Raw genomic sequence first — 19,569 nt, 5'->3', positions numbered from 1 at the left:
TGAGTTTTGCAAACGATTAGGGACTAGGTGGTTTTCTGCAGATGAAGCCCGAAATGTGGTGGTTTTATGCAATTAACTCCCGAAAAGCAGTGACGGATCTAGAATTTGACCACCGTGGGGGTAACATTACAAAAGATAGTAGTTTTTTTGTCAAAACACATTACAAATAGTTAATAAAGTATTGAATATACATATAAATGCACTAGTAAACAATGTTCATCAAATTGTTTGTAGGGTCCATGGCCCCCATGACCCGAGCTATCCCTCGCACTACTACTAAACCCGAGCTATCCCTTTACGCTGGTTACTGAACCCGAGCGACCCCCTCGCTGCTTATTGAACCCAATTGATGCCAGACTCATTCGCCTACGTAATTTGCTGACACGGTCGATCGATGTGTTGCATCAAGCCGCCAGGCGAGACGTGAGTTGACCTAGCGGCTGCTTGGTTGCCTCTCGATGAACAGTCCCAATTGATTTCGTGCGTGCAATACGTAGATTGAGTCGAGACCAACATGGTTCTGGCTTGCTCCCATGTCCCGTGGAAACCACTGAGGCTTAATAGGATTGGCAGTTGAATGCTAAGTTTAATTATGAGAAATTTAGGATATGCATGTTATTGTATTACCGGTCCGAAGTTTGGCACGTACACTATTGTCCGTCCTTCTGTCATGTTGATCCACTTGCCACCACATCCAACCAACACCTCTCCATGTGAACGCACCACCTCATTGTTTGCCCTTTGACCTGGATATGGTTGCTACCAATAGTGGTGGCTTAGCCATTCCTCTGGCCACCCCACCCTTCTAACCCTGCGCCTCTATGTGCGTGGTCGCCCACTTCATCCTCCTCTGTTGTTCGTCTTGGCCTTCCTCATCCCCACTGCTCCATTCCATCGCTGCCTCCGCCTCGTCAACAATAGACCAAATCTCTAAAATAACAAAAACTGAATAATAGTAGCAAACACATCATCCTAGGTATCATTATAGCGGTAGTTAATAGGAATGCCAGTTGAATGCTTAGTTTCATTATGCGAAACATATCATGCTTGAGTATTGTGCATGCCACTGTGCCACAAATGATTTAGGTATACCCATATGTAACATGTAATGATGTCGGTGCCATAATGATATATGCACCGGACAATAGCCCTTTCATTCTACTTTATATGACACATTACATGGTACATATTTACAGATATGGAGAGACAGAGAGTTGAATGAGTTGGCACATTAGCAATATGGGGCAAAAATAAAATCTAAAGACGGCACATGGTCTTGTTGTATAGCAGTGCGTATGGGCATAAATGAAAACCTTCTGTTCAAAAATATCTCATGGAAAAAGAATCCTAGCAACCACAATATACATCATTAACAATTCATGTGTGTATGTAAGGATGACCAATCCAGTGTGTGTGTGTGTTTTCTCTGCCAAAGAGTTCGGTAGCTTTCTCTCAACCACCTACCGTTAGCAACAGACAATGCAAGAAGAGAGCAATGCACTCCCACAAACAAAAGAAAAGCTAGAGATCAATGCTACTTTGAGAACATGGGGATAGGAGACATCCAGGAAGGAATGCTTCGTCATATGGAGCGGTAACGTACACATGCCGTTGCTTGTTCGGCACCACAACGTTCTTTGACTGCAGCTTGGTTGTTGTGGTCTACCGTGGATGTCGCTCGCACTGAATGTCGGTCTGTCTTGACTGCATGGTAATTTCCTCGTGGAGAAATTGTTGAGACGTGTGTTTTTTTGTCCGTCTGCCACGGGTTAACCGGACAGTTGAGTAGCAACACATCAACGGTCGTCAACAGAAACGCAAGCCACTGTGCATGCTTTTTGCCGTGAGTGAAGTGCATCATAGGTCCTTAAACTATTTTAAAGGTGTCACGTAGGTCCTCAAACTATGAAACCATCATTTAGGTCCTCAAAGTGCAATATATGTGTCATCCAGGTCCTCAAACTATTTCAAATGTGTCATGTAGGTCCTTGAACTATTTCAAAGGTGTCACATATATACACACTTATTGCACTTCAAGAATTTTTGAGGACCTAGATAACACTTTTCTTAGTTTGAGGACCTACATGACATCTTCGAAATAGTTCAAGGACCTAGGATGCACTTCACTCTTTTGCCTATGGCGCATGCCACTGTGCCACCCACGTGACTACGTGAGCACGTAATACAAAAGTTTGGCACAAACATTGTGCACATACGTCCTTGTGTCTGAAATTCGGCATGCCCACGATCACGCATGTCGCCGTGTATGCGGAAGATCTCGCACGACGTACGCGTCCGCCACGTCCGGCGGGCGACCCCGATCCACATCGCGCTGCGCTGCCCCATTACCCAGGAAAGGATCATCAGTTCGCGCCAATAATAGAGCCAGCAGCGAGCTGATCTCACGACGTGCATGCAGCGTGCGTCGGCGCTGCCCTCTGCCCCCGGCTCTCCGGCTCCCGTCGTCGCACTGCACACGCCCTCGTCAACGGGGGTTCCCTGCAGCCGCGCATGGAGGGCGCGCGGCCGGCGACCCCGTCGCTTTCGCGGATCGGTGGAAACCGGCGACGGCCCGGCATGGTTCCGGCTCCCGTCCCACGTCCCGTGTATACCGCGGAGGCCATGCAGGCAGGGCGTCGAATCTGGCTACCATGTGTCGTTGTTAATCGTTGTCACCTGGGTAGTAGTGAGTTTGCGGTACGTGCAGAGCCCTGCTGGCAGCGGCGGTTCAGTGTATTGGAACACATGGCATGCAACTCCCGGGTGCATCTGCCGCGGCATCAAGGCACATGCCATCCATACTCAAGTTTTGACTTTGTTTCAGACAGATATACGACGCAGAAGAAAGATTTTTGAAAGGAACTAAAGCCGATCCAGCTGATGCTCCATGAAATGTTCAGCCACGCGTCGCGGATTATCTTCGGTTATCTGGCCTGGCCGACCGAGTTATCAATAGCATGCTGTTGATCAAGTCTCTACGATGCAGAATCATCCAGCATAGTGGGGATAAGCTTCCGGAAGGGATCTTTGAAAAGAAACATTTCCGGAAGATTTCCTCGTGAAGAAAAACAGCATTTTCAGAAAATTATCTGTCAACCCAAAAGATAGTATACATTCAGAGTAGTCTGCCACACGAGCTTAATTCTTTTACTGATCTTACGCTTGCTTTATTTTTCCCCGCGCGCCCACCCCGTGTATACCACGTGAAACTGAAAAAGGTGCATATGCATTTTGATCCTACGGTCAGTACTTTCCGCGCAGAAAAGGTCCCTTTCGAGGGTCTATCTGCCTAAATATCACAGGCAACCTGAATCCCTGAACCCTGTGATTTTCACCAAGTTGCAACATTAAAGGCAGTACGTATGGTCGGCTTATATCTACCTTAGTCGGCGGCCGCTGTAAGCAATAGTTCATTGTAGATTCGTAGGATGCACTTGATCTACTCCACTAGTTCAGTGGCGACAAACGTGATTGGAGATGCTATTACTAGCTCCGTTGTCGGCCGATGCACACAGCCAGCAATAGCTCATCGTAGGGGCACTGGTTCTTGATTATACCGTTCCAGAAGGAAAGAAGTTCAGTGGCGACAAATCATCTACGCATACTCTATCGACGGGAGCTAGTGGTCGGGTGTTCCGCGTGGGACGTCTATGTATAGTTGTTGGGCGTCCTTCTGTCTAAGAGCATCTCCAACAGATCCGGTATATACCGCCGTCCTGTGAATTTCGTTTACAATATCTCGTAAACAAAAATTTCTGGGACGGTGGACCGACCAGTAGAATACTTCCCGTAAGTTTTGTCGGATTTCTTACTCGAACTGAAACATCTAGTTCGCGTCATAGACATCACAGTAGTTCCACAACTATAGTTCATCACATGCAAGCAAATTAAACTACTAGGGGCTCCTTTGATTCAAAGGATATCTTTAGGATTTTTGGAGGATTGAAATCCTTAGGAATTTTTCCTATGTCGGCTTTTTGATTTATAGAATTGGATTCTATAGGAATTTATCCTATGGAATCTTTTGTACTACATTTTATAGGAAATCTAACATCCACTCCAACCTTTTTTTACATTTCCTTTGTTTTTCATGTAGCATCAAACACTCTTTGCTAATCCTATAGGATTCAAGTTGACATGCCACTGCAATCCTATATTTTTCATATCCCTACATTTTCAAAATCCTGTGAATCAAAGAGGCCCTAGATAGATAGTTCCGCACATAGCACACCACTTGATAGATAGTTCAAACTTAAACTACTATACTGGATCTAAAACTTAAACGACTAGTTGGATCACCGGAGTTCTACTCATCTTCATCCTTGCCATCACCGGAGCCGGAGCCGGACTTGCCCATGTCGAGGTGGTGCTCCATGAGGAAGTTGCAGAGCACCTGCACGAGCTCATACTCCTCCCGGAGCGCCGACACCCGTGCTGTTGTGGCTTCGTCCCTGGCAGCGGCCGCCCGCCTCACCTGGAACCAAGCGCGCTTGGCCGCTCGGCGGCACTACACCACCGGATCAAAGATGTGATGTAGGCGGTCGAAGTTCTCCCACGCGCCTGCTCTGGTGCTGCAGGACAGCACGCGCAGCGGCGTGCCTGCTCCCTATGCCATTCCAGCATCGGGGGGCGGAGGGAGGAGCTCCCGGCCTCCTCGTCGTGGCCGCGCTTGCGAGGCAGCCCGCCGGGCCCCCCTGCCCACCCCGACCGGCACCTGCTGACGACATCTCCGCTGGCTTTCGGTGGAAAACCTCGTCGCAAAACGCTGCCGAACCTCGGTCGATTTCTCGTCGGAGTGGAAGAAATGGGATGTGGGAAAGGGCGGACGGATACCCTAAAACGCCTGTGTGCCGACATATATAGCAGATTGGAGGACGGTTTGCGGGCCGCCCATAATTTTTTTACAGGCCGGGCCATTTTAGTGGGACCTGGTCGGGCCGTTTTTTGGCCCGTCCCGTAAAACGGCCGGAAAAACGCGCTTCACCGGAGTTATACATGATCTACTAGAGATGCTCTAAGGGTATCTTTAAAGCGGACTCTCAAACCACTTGCAACCATCTGAATTGCGTGGTCCAGATGTGTTTAGTCATCTAACGCGGGCCTATATCGATCAATCGAGCGGTCCGGATGTACTTTTTCTAGCAAACCCGAGACAAACTAAGGAGCTTTGCGGGTTTCGAACAGCAGTCACGTATGACTCTGACACTCCCGGCCCACCCAAAACCTCTCCTGGCCTCATGCTTCCATCCTCTCATTTACTCTCCTTCAGTTTCTCTCTCTTGCCTTTGTCGTCGCTCCACCACCCCGGCCGTCACGCCACACCTTTGCCAGAACTCGACGAGTCTGTCACCTCCAACTATACACCTGGGCTCCACGCCGCTTCTCCTTCGCCATCGTTGCACACCTCTTCTCCAACCGTCGCGCATGCACTATACCATTCGCTCCTACGACGCTCACCATGCCCGACAACTGTTTGGTGAATTGCCCGAGCTAAAAGTTGATGCCCCTTCTTCTTTGAAGCAATGGATTCAGATATAGAGTGCATATACGAGCACTATGTTGAGTCTTCCGACTCGTTCGACGAGGAGGACTACACGGATGAGAAGGCAATGATGCAGGCAGTATTTGCAGACGCGGAGTGTGCGGTGAAGCATGCTCTTAATTTCAAGGGGTCAATTAAGGGTCATCGAGTGCTCAACCACAACCAGGCACGCGGCCATTTGACGCTGATGGACGACTACTTTGCCCCCAATGCCCTCTTTGCTGACAATTTTCGTCGGTGCTTTCGCATGCGCAGAAATTTCTTCGATCGTCTTTACCATGGTGTCCGGTTCTTTGATGACTACTTCATCTTGAAGAAGGACGTCGTGGGAAGGATTGGGTTCTCTGGTTACCAGAAGTGCACGGCTGCACTATGGATGATTGCATATGGCACTGTTGCTGATTAGTGGAACGAGTACCTACGGATGTCTGAGAGCGCATGCGGATATGCCATAGTCAGGTTTGCAACTGCCATGGTGGTAGAGGTGCTTGGACCTCAGTACTTGAGAGAACCAACTGTGGCAGACACCGAGAGGCTCTTGGCAATCTCGAAAGTAAAAGAGCGGCCAAGTTTGCTCAGATCTCTTGACTGCATGCATCTAAATGGAAGAACTGCCCAAAATCTTTCCAAGGCAACATCATTCTTGAAGCAGTTACATCACACAATCTTTGGATTTGGCACGCTTTTTTAGGCATGCCCGGGTCTCACAATTACATCAATGTGCTGCAGCGATCGCCATTCTTTGCTAGGCTGACTGAAGGAAAAGCTTCTACTTGCCACTATATTGTCAATGGGCATGAGTACAACATGGGCTACTATTTGGTTGACGGCATCTACCCTTCGTAGGCTATTTTTTTCAACACCATCTCTAACCCAAATGACCAGAAAAAGTCTCACTTTGCCCAAAGACAAGAAGCAGCTACAAAGGATGTTGAGAGAACATTTGGAGTTCCGCATGCACGTTTTGCAGTTGTTCGTGGACCTGCTAAACAATGGGATTGGGCAACCTTGTGGGAGGTGATGACATGTTGTGTGATCATGCACAACATGAACAGGAATATGAAGGTGATGATGCTGCCGCAGGTCTTGAATTTGAGAACATGGGTGATCCTATAGAACTTTCCGACCAGAATCCGGCCACATTAGAAGAGTTAGTTCAAATGCATCAACAAATTTGACATCGAGCAACTAAAGGAAGTTCTGATTGAGTATCTGTGAACGGTTAAGGAGGATAGCAGTGTTGGAGTGCAATATTTAAACTTCTTTAAATTAGAACTACTCCTGCATTTAAACTATTTTGGATTATATACGCGGCTATTTGATCGAGCGGACATAAAAAACTTGGCCGAAGTAGTACTTGACGGCCAAGTTGCGGAGCGCGATAGCGAGCTCGTGATCGTTCTAGGCGGTGGCGATACGGTCGATGGCACCTTCTTCTTCGTTGGCCACCGCGCGCTACGCGGCGACGAGCTTCTCATCTGTGGTGCATCATCTCTTGATGTGCGGCAAGATGTGTTCGTCGAGCACATCGAAGCCGGCCCAAGGGTTTCGCCCGCTGCTCCGGGAGAGCCGGCCGCGCTACTGCGCTTGCCTCGATCTCCATGGCACCACGACACGACTGGATCTACCAGCCTTCGTGTCGTGTTGCTCGCGCTTGCTTGGCTACCCCGGCTTCCACCAGCACGACCGGCCATCGATATTGTGAAGAAGGGGGGAAAGCAAAAGAGGGGAGGACACAATCTCTCGCCGGAGCAAATCTAACATGACAGCGAAGGGATCCCGGGGCTAACCCTAAATGCCCCAGGTGCCGTGTATACATCGGCGGAGGGGCCGCATGTCCAGTACGCCGTATATTTTTTTTCACCAGCCGATCGACCGATATGCAGGATCTATTCAGACCGTCAAAAACGCAAACCCCGCATGTCTGTTTGAACTTTCCGGGCCGAGGCCTTTCACGGGATCTACTAGGGATGCTCTTAGTTGGCGACGTGTAAGCAACAGTTCATCTTAGGTGCACTCGATCCATCTATTCCACTAGCTCAGCGGCGACAAACCTGACTCGAGATGCTACTACAATCTCCGTTGTCGACCGATGCACAGCCAGCAACAGTTGATCGTAGCGTAGGGGCGCCACTCTACTTGACTATACCGCTCCAGAAGGAAAAAAAAAAGCTGAGCGGCGACAAATCACGTACGCACGCGTAGTTTCATCCACGGGAGCTAGCCAGAGCCAGCGGTCGGCGGTTCCGCCTTCCGCGTGGGACGCGCGCCCCCATCGGGACGAGACCAACCGCCCAGCAACGGAAACGGCTCGGGGCGAGGGAAGAGCAGAGAAAACAAGGACAGCGACGTCGCCGGCCGGCCGAGGAACCGGATCCGCGGCGGCGTGGCGCGCCCCCGTTGGCCGGGCGACTCCCGCCCCCCCAATCATTCCCGCTTTGTAAAACGCGCGCGGGCCGAGGGCGCGGGCGCCAACCGGGCCGCCCCACGTCGCCGCGGCCGCTCCACCGCGCGCGCGCGCGCCCGGTCGCGTCCACGCGATGCAACGCGTGCCGGCGACGGGGACACGCGAGAGGAGAGCGCTCTCCCTTCCCTTTCTCCCTCCCTGGACACAACAGAGCTGCTCAATTCCCCTCAGTAGATTGCTCCCGTGGGCAACTTCATCCCCCCAAAAAAAAGATTGCTCCCGTGGGCCGTGGACTGGTCGGTTATGTGCGTGCTTATCTTGACGATTGACCCCTCAAAAAAAAAAATCTTGGCGATTGACATTTCGCACGTTGCGAATTATATGGCGTACAAGCAAATACCGGTGACGTATTCCTCCTGGCCTAAAATGTGGCCCGTGCGTTCCGTCTTCCGTGCTCGCTCGGGCAAACCGCTGCCGCCGGACGCCGGCGTCGGAACCGGCCGGCGGCTCCGCATGGCCCGGCGGTGTCAGGGGTGGCGGGCAGGTGGAGGATTTGCAGCCACGTTTTTCGGCGCCAATCAGCCACCGTCTTGTCACCCTCGCCCGAATATGCCCTGCCCTGCCTCCCCTCCCTTTTCTTTTTAAATAACAGCAACTGCTTAAATGGACTAATAATGCATGCACTGGCATCATATTGTCATATTATACGTTCTGTGTAGCCTGAAACCACACCCACCACAGTTTCTTTACCAATTCATGTCGCCAGAGAATCATTTTCTCCACCCTAAAGGCTCGTAATATTTTTGCTTTCTTCCGCCAATCCATCATCTGCAATAGATAGCTTTTCCCCAGCCTTTAGGGGATAAAAAATAATTATTATTAAACACACACTGACAATAAAACCCGAACAGCTAGAGACAACGCAGTGCCACAGCTGAAAGCCTCCACAAAAATTGAAAAGCATACACATGAGTCGGCATGACATAATCTAAAACACGCAGTAGTGGCACAAACGTACACAAAACCATCAGAGAAAAACAATTTAAAAAGAAAGGAAGAAAGAAAGAAAAATTGACCCAATAAGGCCAGGCCAGCTCACGCTCCTCCTCTACTCCCTGCCTGACCTGACCTGACCTGACCACGCCTCACGGATTTTTCCGACGCCCCAACAGAAAAGAGAGAGGGGAGGGAGGGGGGGAGGGCAGACGAAAATAATCATCTCCTCTTCTCTCCACGGCCTCCCTCACCACCACCACCTCCCTCTCCTCCTCCTCCCCGCCTCCCCGACAGATTTCCCCAACCTCGCCGCGCAGAGGCGGCCCGCGATCGCTCGGGAGCTCCCCGGATCCCGCCGCGAGGGCGCGGCCATTCGCCGCGGGAAGGGAAGCCTCTCTCTCTCGCGCGCGCGGTCTGGGCTCTGCCGCGCGGCTGCTGCTGACGCCGTGATCCGCGCGGGGTCCCCGGGGGAATGTTCTACCTCAAGCTGCCGGGCGGCGCGGAGTTAGGGTCCCTGCGGGGGGCGGCGGGGCTCTGATCTGCCCCGCGGCGGCGGTCGAGGCCCAGCCGGCCAGCGTCGGGGGAGTCCATTCGTTCGGCCGGCCATGGCGCACGCGGAGGCGGACCCGAGCTGCCTCGAGAGCTTCGAGCTGTACGAGACCGACTCGGTGAGCGCCCTCGCCCCCCAAAATCACATTGCGCCCGCGGGCTTTGTTATGTGCCACGCGCTTCCTCGTTTGGTTGCCTCCTGCTTTGCTGATGCTCGATTCGGCGACCCACCCTGCGCGAGCTTCGGGCGGGCGGGCGGGCGAGCTTGTGGTTACGGAAATGGCCGAGCTACCGGGCCGTTTGTTTCGGAAGGGGGCTGGCGTCGCGCGTGGCTTCGGTTGTGGACGACGGCACGGGTTGTGGCCACCTGGAATCTGGATGGTCTCCATGCTGCCACGGCCGAGGCCGAGATTCGGAATTGCGATCCTGATGTTAATCAGCTGCAGCTGCTTGTGATATGGGTTTGCTTGGGGTCATTGCGTGACACTTCTGTGATTGGGAATTGCGTTCACGACCTGTGCTCGTGATTTTGGTTTGCTTGGGGTTGAGGGGGTGCAGGCTGACTATCGCGAGAGGTGCTTATGAAGTTTCTAGCTGTCTGTGTGATGGTGTTGTTCCATTCCGTGCCGGGAGATACGGAATTGTGTTTCTCCTGTTGCGTTTTGTTCATCTCTGGTTAGAAAATGGAGGAGGCTTTCTTTGTTTCTAGATAGCTTTGTAGGTTAGTGTTGGAGTTCTGATTCCAGGACGAGAGCCTTGTGCCTTTTCTTTTAGTTTCTAAATCTAATTTCCAATATTTAATCACCGCTGCTTTTGTGTGATCTATTACTGTTTATCTACCGAACTGCTATCTTACTGTAGACTTATTTTCAGTTTGGCAACAATCGAATAGCCAAAAAAATCGGTGTGACGCTGCTGAGTTGAGGGGAGACGGGTTAGAGTCAGAGCTGGCAGGGTCGCGGATGCGGTTTCGCAGCCATAGCAAGGTGGATGCAGAGGTGATGCGAGTTGGGGAGTTAGGGTCTGGGGGTATGTATCACCAGAGGCTTGGGGGTCACGAGGAAATGCTTGATCGCCTCCAGTCTTCATGGCAGTAGAGCCAGCGGAATGGAGGAAAGAAATGGAGAGTTGCGGGGAGAGAGAGTTTTGGTTGGGGTGGGCCGTTCGGTTCTCTGATCCTATGGTGCAAAAACATCACTGTTGGCCAATTGGGAGTCAGTCGATGCTAAATAAACACTATTTATTTTGAGGTTTTGCTCATTTCTGGTGTGAATGCCCACTCTTTGGACATTTGTTATTCCAAAGTAGAAGATTCTTTTTACTCTGCCCACTGTGCGGCGTGTATGTTTGACCATTATTTTTTGTAAAAATTGACAGATAAATTTGTGCAACTATTTTTCATGACAAACCTTATGGTATGATTTGCACCTAACCGTTGTATATTTTAATCCATTAATGTGATATATGACAAGTTTGAATGGGGACGTGTTCCAAACATCATCTATCTTGGAACAGAGGTAGTTGTAGTTTTATTGACATCATATAACATGATGCAAGTAGCTTTGCTTTTGATGTTGTTCATCATACTTAAATTGTGAATTTTTTTTGCAGAAATTTTATATTCTCGGAACTAACACTGACAAAACATTATGGAGATTACTCAAGATTGATAGACTGGAGCCATCAGAGCTCAACATAGATGAGGATTCTACCATGTACTCACACAGTGAATATCTTGATCTACGAAAAACTCTAGATGAAGACCATAGGTCAACTGGTGGACTCAATTTTGTTACAAATTGTTGTGGAATCATTGGTAAATTATCCCATCTTTCTCTGATAATGATACCATGCTAATAGATGGCAGTTCTTTTTGTTGTGACTATGCATCAATGATAAATTTCCCATACAGGTTTCATTAAGTTCCTTGGGCCTTATTACATGTTAATTATCACCGAGCAGAGAAAAATTGGTGCTATATTTGGCCATGCAGTTTACCAAGTTACCAAGACTGCGATGATCCAGTTATCTAATTCCAAAATGAAGCAAACGCTTCTAAATTCCAACGATGAGAACAGGTATGTTGTATCCCACATATCAATGATATCCCAGACTTCACATCAGTTCACAAAATTTGATTGTTGGCAATATTTTCTATTTGTGAAGCATTTGATTTTGGGTTAATTGGATAAATGCCACTCAAATTCTGGCAATTCTGAGAAATGCCACTGCAATTTCCAAACTTTGAAAAATGCCATTGCAAATTTTGCAAACTTTGAAAAACGCCACTGCAGACTTTGAAAAATGCCACTGCAAATTTTGCAAACTTTGAAAAACGCCACTGCAGACTTTGAAAAATGCCACTGGAAATGGCATTTTTCAAAGTTTGGAAATTGCAGTGGCATTTCTCGGAATCGCCAGAATTCGAGTGGCATTTATCCAATTAACCCGTTGATTTTTTGTTTCTTGATATTTAATTATTTATTTCCTATACCCATATGCAACACTTTATGTGTCCTTATAAAGCGATGTTTACTATGTGTGCAGGTACAAGAAGCTCTTGCAGACAATAGATCTTAGGAAAGACTTCTTTTTCAGCCACTCGTACCATATCATGAGAAGTCTCCAGAAGAATTTTAATGATCCACAGGCAGGATGGGACCTATATGACACAATGTTTGTATGGAATGAATTTCTAACACGAGGGGTTCGTAACATTCTGCAAAGTACCTGCTGGACTGTTGCGTTAGTCTATGGTTTCTTTAAACAGGTATATACCCCATGAGATTGATCTCTTTTAGTGATGTCATATTCAACACGAGAACTTGTGTCTACGGTAGATTGCATCCATAAAATGGATCCTTTATCTCAAGTACTGTCTGCATGGTATGACAGATATTGGCGCATTAAATTTTCTCCCTGTTTATTTTCTTCATTTGTTTTACTACTTAGTGAGGCATTTTATTTTTATTTTCTGATGCTAGACTAGTAATAGTACCATGTCTTCAAATTTACTTTCCACACTTACAAATGTAAAATCATGCCATAGTGAAGAGGAGAGCCTACAAATATTTAGATACAGTTATAAGATGTGGCAAAACTTTATACCAAATGTTTTATCTTTTGTAAGATATGCATCGATTGTGAATTCATTCTGTTCTATTAGAAAAACTTATCTAATGTAGACGTAGCAGAAAACACTCGCTGTACGATTAAATAACTTCCTTTACTCGTAAGTGCTTCTTAGGAAACCATTTTCTTAATAGTATAATTATTTGATTTGACTTAATTAATTCAAGGATAAAATGAAAATATCTGGGAAGGACATTATGTTGACTCTCATTGCTAGACGATCGAGGCATTATGCTGGAACCAGGTTTGTCACTTGTGAAACCCTTTATTCTTATATATTTTTCCTGTTAGTTTGTTATCTGATTTGAACGGGTGAGATTCAAAAGGAAATATGGACCATTGAATTGCTTGATCTCGCCACTCGTATTGAACAGGTATTTAAGGAGAGGTGTGAATGAGGAGGGCAGAGTAGCAAATGATGTCGAGACTGAGCAACTTGTTTTTGATGACACACTTGGACCTAGGCAAATAAGCTCTGTTGTGCAGAACAGGGGTTCTATTCCTCTATTCTGGTCCCAAGAGACATCAAAGCTTATTATTAAGCCTGATATCATATGTAAGCATTGAAATCCTTCTTTGCTGCATGGAGTATCATTCAGTTGTTTTAATTTGCTTGTTCTTTCAGTGCATGAGAAGGGCAATAATTATGAAGCAACCAGGCTTCATTTTGAAAATCTTAGGAGGAGATATGGAGATCCCATCATCATCTTAAACTTGATTAAGGTAAGTCCCACACTGTTATTATGCGGTGAGACTTCTGATGGATGCTTCATGCCTTCATCCTTGAATGCGTGCAGTCGACTTGCTTTAGTTTTGACTAAAAATATCTTCGTGGGTGTTTAGACCAGCTATGTGAAATAGTCCGGGTAGAAATGACTTAGAAAAATACATCATTCTGCTATCTTGACATATTCCATTGTTCCGTTAGGTGTATTTACACTTATACATATTCCACACCGCTCTGCTACTGTTCACTCAATGTTTAGTGCAATGTCGAACGATTGGAATACCCATAGGCCCACCAGTAAGTATGTGCTCTTATTCCAACCCTGACTCATTGTAAGTATTCCACCCATGTGGCTGCTTCTAGGCAAGCATATTATACCCAAGTTTGTAGTGTAAACATCTGTTGCTGTTTTATGCTACGTTTCAAGTTCCTCTCCTTGCTTCTTAGCACCGGCGGTGAGGCTGAGCAAGGCACCACTAGTGGCCTCCCCGACTGGGCCGGCGAGGAGAGTATGGAGTCAAAGAGTGTTAACGGACATTAACTGAATCTAGAAAGAGCAGAGTGGCATATACATAGATACATCTAAAAGGAACAGTGGCATGTGCATAGTTCATAAAAAAGCTACAGCAGAACACAAGTTAGTAGTTGAACTAATGGCAAATGTGTAAAATCCCCTTGTTAAAATTATAATCTTAAGAGGTTTCAAAAATAGATTACAATAGATACATCTAACAGAACAGTGGCATGATCAAAGTTAGTTTTGGAGACCTTCACTTATGTGGTTGAAGGTTACTTTAAAAGCTCATGCTCTCACCTTCTTTTTTGCTGCTATGTCAAGACACGCGAGAGGAAACCGCGGGAATCCACACTTCGTCAAGAATTTGACAAAGCAATAAAGATTATAAATAATGGTCTACCAGTCGAAAATCATTTGAGGTTTTTACATTGGGATCTTAATAAAAGCACTCGAAGGTATCAATTCTTTGTGCTGTACACCTTCCAGTTGTGGTTTATTAGATGCTTTTGACGTGCATTACTGAAGCGAGTTTTATTTCAGCAAAAATGCAAATGCCCTCCAAGTACTTATGAAAGTGGCATTCGAAGCTCTGAACTTGACAGAATTCTTTTATTGTCAAGTTTCCTCAGCTCAAACACCCGGGAGCTCCCTTAATTTACATACTCCATTGTAAGTATTTGTTATTCCGTAATGGTGTCTTTGCCATTTAATTTGAGTGGCTGTTATCTTTTACCTCATGAATAGGATACTGCCTTAATCCAAAGACAAAACATTTTTGTTTGTGTTATCTCTGATTTTTCGTTTCACACCTTACAGGAATGGTTGTGGTTTTCGTGGATGTGATGACAAAAATGACGGTGGCAACACAGACTGTATCGATAATAATGGTGACATATCCCAAGAAGATACATGTGGTAGTTCTGATACCTCCACTAGTGGAATTGCAGAAGATGTAGCCACTAACAATGGATCGACAACAGTAAAGCCCCCCAAATTACAAAAGGGTGTATTGCGCACGAACTGTATAGATTGTTTAGACCGCACAAATGTTGCTCAGTATGCCTATGGTTTAGCTTCTCTTGGACACCAGTTGCATGCACTTGGTTCTGTAGAATCTCCAGAGCTTGATTTAGACTCCCCCTTGGCCCACCATTTGATGCACTTTTATGAGCGGATGGGTGACACACTTGCTTTGCAGTATGGTGGTTCGGCTGCACACAACAAGGTACTCCTACAATGTAATCTTGTTGTTTCAGTAATTTCACTTGTGGCATGTTGCTTCAGCATGTGAGATAAGCTTCAGTTCCTTCACTCACGTCAATAGAAAGACTCAGAATGAAATAGGTTTGATTATACTGCATATATTTTTTAGGGTTTCTCTAGTTTTGCTCTTTATTTTAGGTTTAGTTTTCAAAGTGAACCAATTATACCAGGATTGTTTCAAGAAAATGATTTGAACCATGTATCTAAGTGGATTTAAAAAAATTGATTTTGGTTTTGAGGACTAGTATCCAATCCGTATACGAGAACTTGTTGCTTAAGTTGGGTATGACTCATAGCTTGAGGACAAAAAAAAGGCAGTCGTTTCACTGAGTTATGCTGATTGATGAGCCTCAGAAGGTCCAATATGACATGTTTTCTTCATGTTCAGCTGTTTGTTGAGCACTCATCTGATGAACCTACATGTGGTTTTATCTTTTATGTACAGATATTCTCTGCAAAGAGAGGGCACCTTAAGTTTGCTATTCAGTCTCAAGAATTCTTCAGGACACTACAGCGATACTACAGTAATGCCTATATGGATGCTTACAAACAGGCAGCAATAAATTTGTATGTTTGGTTAAGCTCAGTGTTCACTACACATCCCTTTATATACTTTTAATAAGAAATAGTATGTACTGAGTTTGTTATACTTGTTGTTTTTGCGTTCTTAAAATTGTAGATTCTTGGGTTACCACCGACCGCAGCAGGAAAAATTTGCACCTTGGGAGTCAGAGTCTGTTTCTGGGGAGAATGTCCTTGATGACAAAACAAGGTAAACTTATATGGTGGTTATGATGGTTTTCTTGAATGCATGTGACAAGACCACAAGACATAAGCTTTTCCTTTTGATTGAACTACTAGAACAAGTACCCCCAATTTGGGTCACACGTGGATGTTGACCTTATACGTGAAGTGCATTTATTTGTTGGCTAACAGCAACAGCATAATTAGTACAGTGCTACTAGTGCTATTAACAAGAACGGGCCAGTAGTGCTTGCATGAGAATATGGGACCAGAAAGTAATTTAGACAAGTGGGTGCTAACTCAACCCTAGATTGTTCACTTCAGAAGTTCTGACCAGCAGAGTTTGATGGTTATCATTTTTTAATTCTGGAATTAAAAACATGATGCTGGTAAAACTTGTAATGTGTAGGGCATCTCATTATTGTGATAATATAAGGTGATTGTCTTGTGTCATTCCACAGTTAGCGACCAAGGAGAAAACAAAAGATCCCATCCAGTGCATACAGCTAGTTTCACCTGTGCTCTTGAAGTTAGGACAGAAATATGTGTTTTTAGTCGTCTCATTTACCTTTTTGTAAGGGCAGTGTCTCCCTGTTTTGTTACTTTTTGTTCTTGCTATTACACTCAAATCCTTGTGTATTAGGTTCGCTAGATTTGATGTCCTGAAACAGAGTGAGTTGTCTATTGTTGAAAACAGTACAACCTGGTAAAAAACATCCGTACAAAATACCTTTCCGTAGTGTTTCCAAACTGATCTTAGGGCCACCTCATTAAAGAATTGTCTATACTTTATTTTATCCGCACATGCATTTTGCAAATCAATAAAATCCATCTTATCAATTGTCTGAGTTGTATATTTGTCACAGTCAACTTATAAAAAGGTCAAGATCAGATGGCAGCATTCTTCGTAAAAGCAACACTTCTCTGTCCAGCAATGGTCCAAATGGAATTTCGACACCAGGATTTAGTGATTTCGAAAATGAGCTACAACCTCCTAACTGCCGGTCTGGTTCGGTGCATGATGCGGTGTCAAAATTAAGGTTTGTCTGAGTTCTGGTTCTGGAACTTCACCTTTCTATTTTCTGTCAAGAGCATATACCAATGTGCAGAAATTAACATTTAATACTTATGGTATGATTCTCTCTTTTCTATTGAAAACTACTGCAGGTATACTCCAACAGTGCCTCATATTAAGTATACCAGTTGCGAGCTTGACTATGGCAACTTTTCTGGGGATTCAAATTTCCTTGATCTTGACTGGCTTTCAGCTTCAGACAATGGAAGGTTGTTCATACTGCCTGCCTTCCCTTGTTGATCCTGTATCCATGTCTTTGAATGTATCAAGCTTTTTATTTGTTGCATTTGTACACATGCAGTCATGCACACAAAATGTGGAACAAAGAATCATTCGTATAACATTTCCATTATTTCTGTTGGTATTATTCTACATTTATCATTGAAGAATAAATAGTTAGCTTGCAAAAATGGTTGCTTTGAACACAATCTTTAGATCCTTTGTTTGTACCAGATTTCTATAAATAAGAGGCAACCTAAAATATTGTAATCGTTGCCATGTGTTCTCTGATCAGTCTGTTGAAGTGTCCATCCAATGCTCACTGAAACTACACACTGAACTGCGATATGTTAAGAAGAGATAGTCACAACCTTGAACACTCTCTTATTCCATTAGCAAGAATTTTATATAGGAAGTAGAGTTATGGGTCATACAGGCCATGTAGGCCATGCCATCTTTTATACTTATACCGAACAAGATCTAGGATGAATATTTTTAATAAGTTCTTGCTTTATTTGCCCATTTGTTCTACTATCCCTAATTGCAGTGACGTGACCATGGAACTGCTCATTAATACTGCACTTTCAAAATTGATGTCAAGAAGATTTTTCTGTCCTTCTCACTATATTTATGTTGCACATTATGTTTGACAGTTTGAGCAGATCAAGAGCCGTAAGTACTCCTAACGTGAATGATAATGGTGAACGTGGTGTAACCCCTGGGATAACGGTTAGTGCAATTGATCAATCTAACAATCCTACTTGCTATTTGTGCATTGCAATCATGTTTCACAAAACTTTCTTCTGCCCTAATTTCATGTTCTCTTTCGTTTTATCTCGTTTGGAAGTTCATGCTCCCTCATCATGCATGAGCATTTGTCCACTCAAAAGAGAACATGACAACAACCGTCATTCTGGGATAACACCTGTTCTCCCCTTTCATTTGGTAAACAGTAGAAGTGTTTCCTTCTGGAACTGCGAACCTGTACTTGTTGACTACAGATGGAAAAAGTTTGCTTCAAAGCATGATCATTGCATTGGCTGAACATCATTTAGATCATTTTGGGTGAAAATATACACACGGTTGATATCATTTTGTCCAACAATTAGTCATTTCATCTGAAATTTTCAGGAAGATCACCTGGCAGAGATACACGCTCAGGGGTTATCTCACAATTTCCTGCAATGGGTTGATGAGGGAGAGGCTTTTTGGTACTGATATCATATCATGTATATTCAAGCTACAGGATGGCTCCCAACACTTACAAGACTATTGTTGCGAGGAGAAGCCATTAGCATAATCACTGTGATTTGTGATCTCGCATTGTCACAGCCATCCAACTAGTCCTCTAGCGAAGTGTAAAATCCTCTTTGTTTGCTATTTCTTCTAGGGGTGAGTAGATAGGCATTGTTCTTATTTTTCTTAAAGGAAAGAAAGAATGTAGGTAGTGTGTATTATTCTTTGGAAAGTTCCATCGCTCGTGTTTCTACTGTGTAAATATATATGAACTGCTGACATTTCCCCCCCCCCCCAAGTTGAGGTGGTCTCGAAATCACCATTTTTCCCTCAACCCGTTGGGCTGGGATATCTTGATACATGTACCTTGTATTCAACAAAACAGAGGAGATGCTATTGTGTATTTTTTTAAGTCCCTCGGAATCAGGGATACTTTTCTTGCGTTTGTTTGGTTTGTTTATCATGGCAGCCCTGTTTTCTTATTTCTCGGTTTTACCTGATTGCCCCTGCTTGTAGTGTGGCGGTATCTTTCTCCAATTTGTGCTGCAATTGAATTGATTCCCATTAAACTTAAAAGTATGCTTTGTTTTTTAAATCTCTGCAGTTGCACATTACTAAGCTGAAATTGAAGTATCAGAGTATGAATTTAGCAAAATCTTGTTGCTTGATGTTACACTTTGCTTGTAGGCGCATGAGGTATTGACCATGAGTGCAATACTGTTAACTTGTATGCTATGTGTTATCTTTTTAAACTGGCAATATTTTGAAATTGTTTTAAATGGTAAATCCGATAATAGTGGCGCAGTGTCAAGGAAATAAAATGCAGTGTGGAACAGATGGTGGTTGGATATTGACCCTCACCCTATAAAAGGTGAATGGGGTTTCTTTTCCAGGCAGAAATAGGCACTCATATAATTCAAAATATATATTCTGGAATTCCCGTGTTCAGCTCGCAGTGGTCTTTTTTGGCAGGAGAGCTGCCAAATTCATTGATCTCCCAGAAAGCAACATGTCTGTAGATGAGGTGCAGATGGGTCCTTCATCCTTGCAAGCTTCAGTTCGCCACGCCCATGCCATGTTGCCGGACACTGCTTGATAGACCAAAAGTCCATGGAGAAAGCAGATAACGCTCGCTCCAAATATAATTGGCCCGTGGCTTGAG

At 45.2% G+C, this 19,569-nt stretch overlaps 2 protein-coding genes across 2 annotated transcripts; both read left to right on the top strand.

The window, feature by feature from the left end:
* The first annotated feature begins 5,522 nt into the window (after nucleotides 1-5,522).
* Nucleotides 5,523-5,948, top strand: LOC147958543 (uncharacterized). Its single transcript, XM_087532185.1, has one exon. The coding sequence runs from the start codon at nucleotides 5,523-5,525 to the stop codon at nucleotides 5,946-5,948; it is 426 nt and encodes a 141-aa protein (XP_087388311.1).
* Nucleotides 5,949-9,125: 3,177 nt separating this feature from the next.
* Nucleotides 9,126-18,852, top strand: LOC125508659 (phosphoinositide phosphatase SAC3). Its single transcript, XM_048673425.2, has 16 exons — nucleotides 9,126-9,613; nucleotides 11,106-11,310; nucleotides 11,407-11,572; nucleotides 12,042-12,264; nucleotides 12,794-12,870; nucleotides 13,001-13,182; nucleotides 13,252-13,349; nucleotides 14,192-14,325; nucleotides 14,411-14,539; nucleotides 14,687-15,095; nucleotides 15,579-15,700; nucleotides 15,813-15,905; nucleotides 16,744-16,917; nucleotides 17,045-17,161; nucleotides 17,825-17,900; nucleotides 18,303-18,852. Exons 1-16 carry the CDS (start codon nucleotides 9,551-9,553, stop codon nucleotides 18,387-18,389), a joined length of 2,355 nt encoding a protein of 784 aa, XP_048529382.1. The 5' UTR covers nucleotides 9,126-9,550; the 3' UTR covers nucleotides 18,390-18,852.
* The last annotated feature ends 717 nt before the right edge of the window (nucleotides 18,853-19,569 follow it).

Source organism: Triticum urartu, chromosome 7A, assembly GCF_056163025.1.
Source record: "Triticum urartu cultivar PI428250 chromosome 7A, HENAU_Tu73, whole genome shotgun sequence".
NCBI lineage: Eukaryota > Viridiplantae > Streptophyta > Magnoliopsida > Poales > Poaceae > Triticum > Triticum urartu.
This window is presented reverse-complemented; position numbering and strand designations above follow the sequence as displayed.

Coding starts and splice junctions, on each gene's coding strand:
- LOC147958543 (XM_087532185.1), top strand. CDS start 5,523: ATGGATTCAGATATAGAGTGCATATACGAGCACTATGTTGAGTCTTCC.
- LOC125508659 (XM_048673425.2), top strand. CDS start 9,551: ATGGCGCACGCGGAGGCGGACCCGAGCTGCCTCGAGAGCTTCGAGCTG. Junction 12,871..13,000: donor AGGCATTATGCTGGAACCAG/GTTTGTCACTTG, acceptor CGTATTGAACAG/GTATTTAAGGAGAGGTGTGA. Junction 15,096..15,578: donor GTTCGGCTGCACACAACAAG/GTACTCCTACAA, acceptor TTTTATGTACAG/ATATTCTCTGCAAAGAGAGG.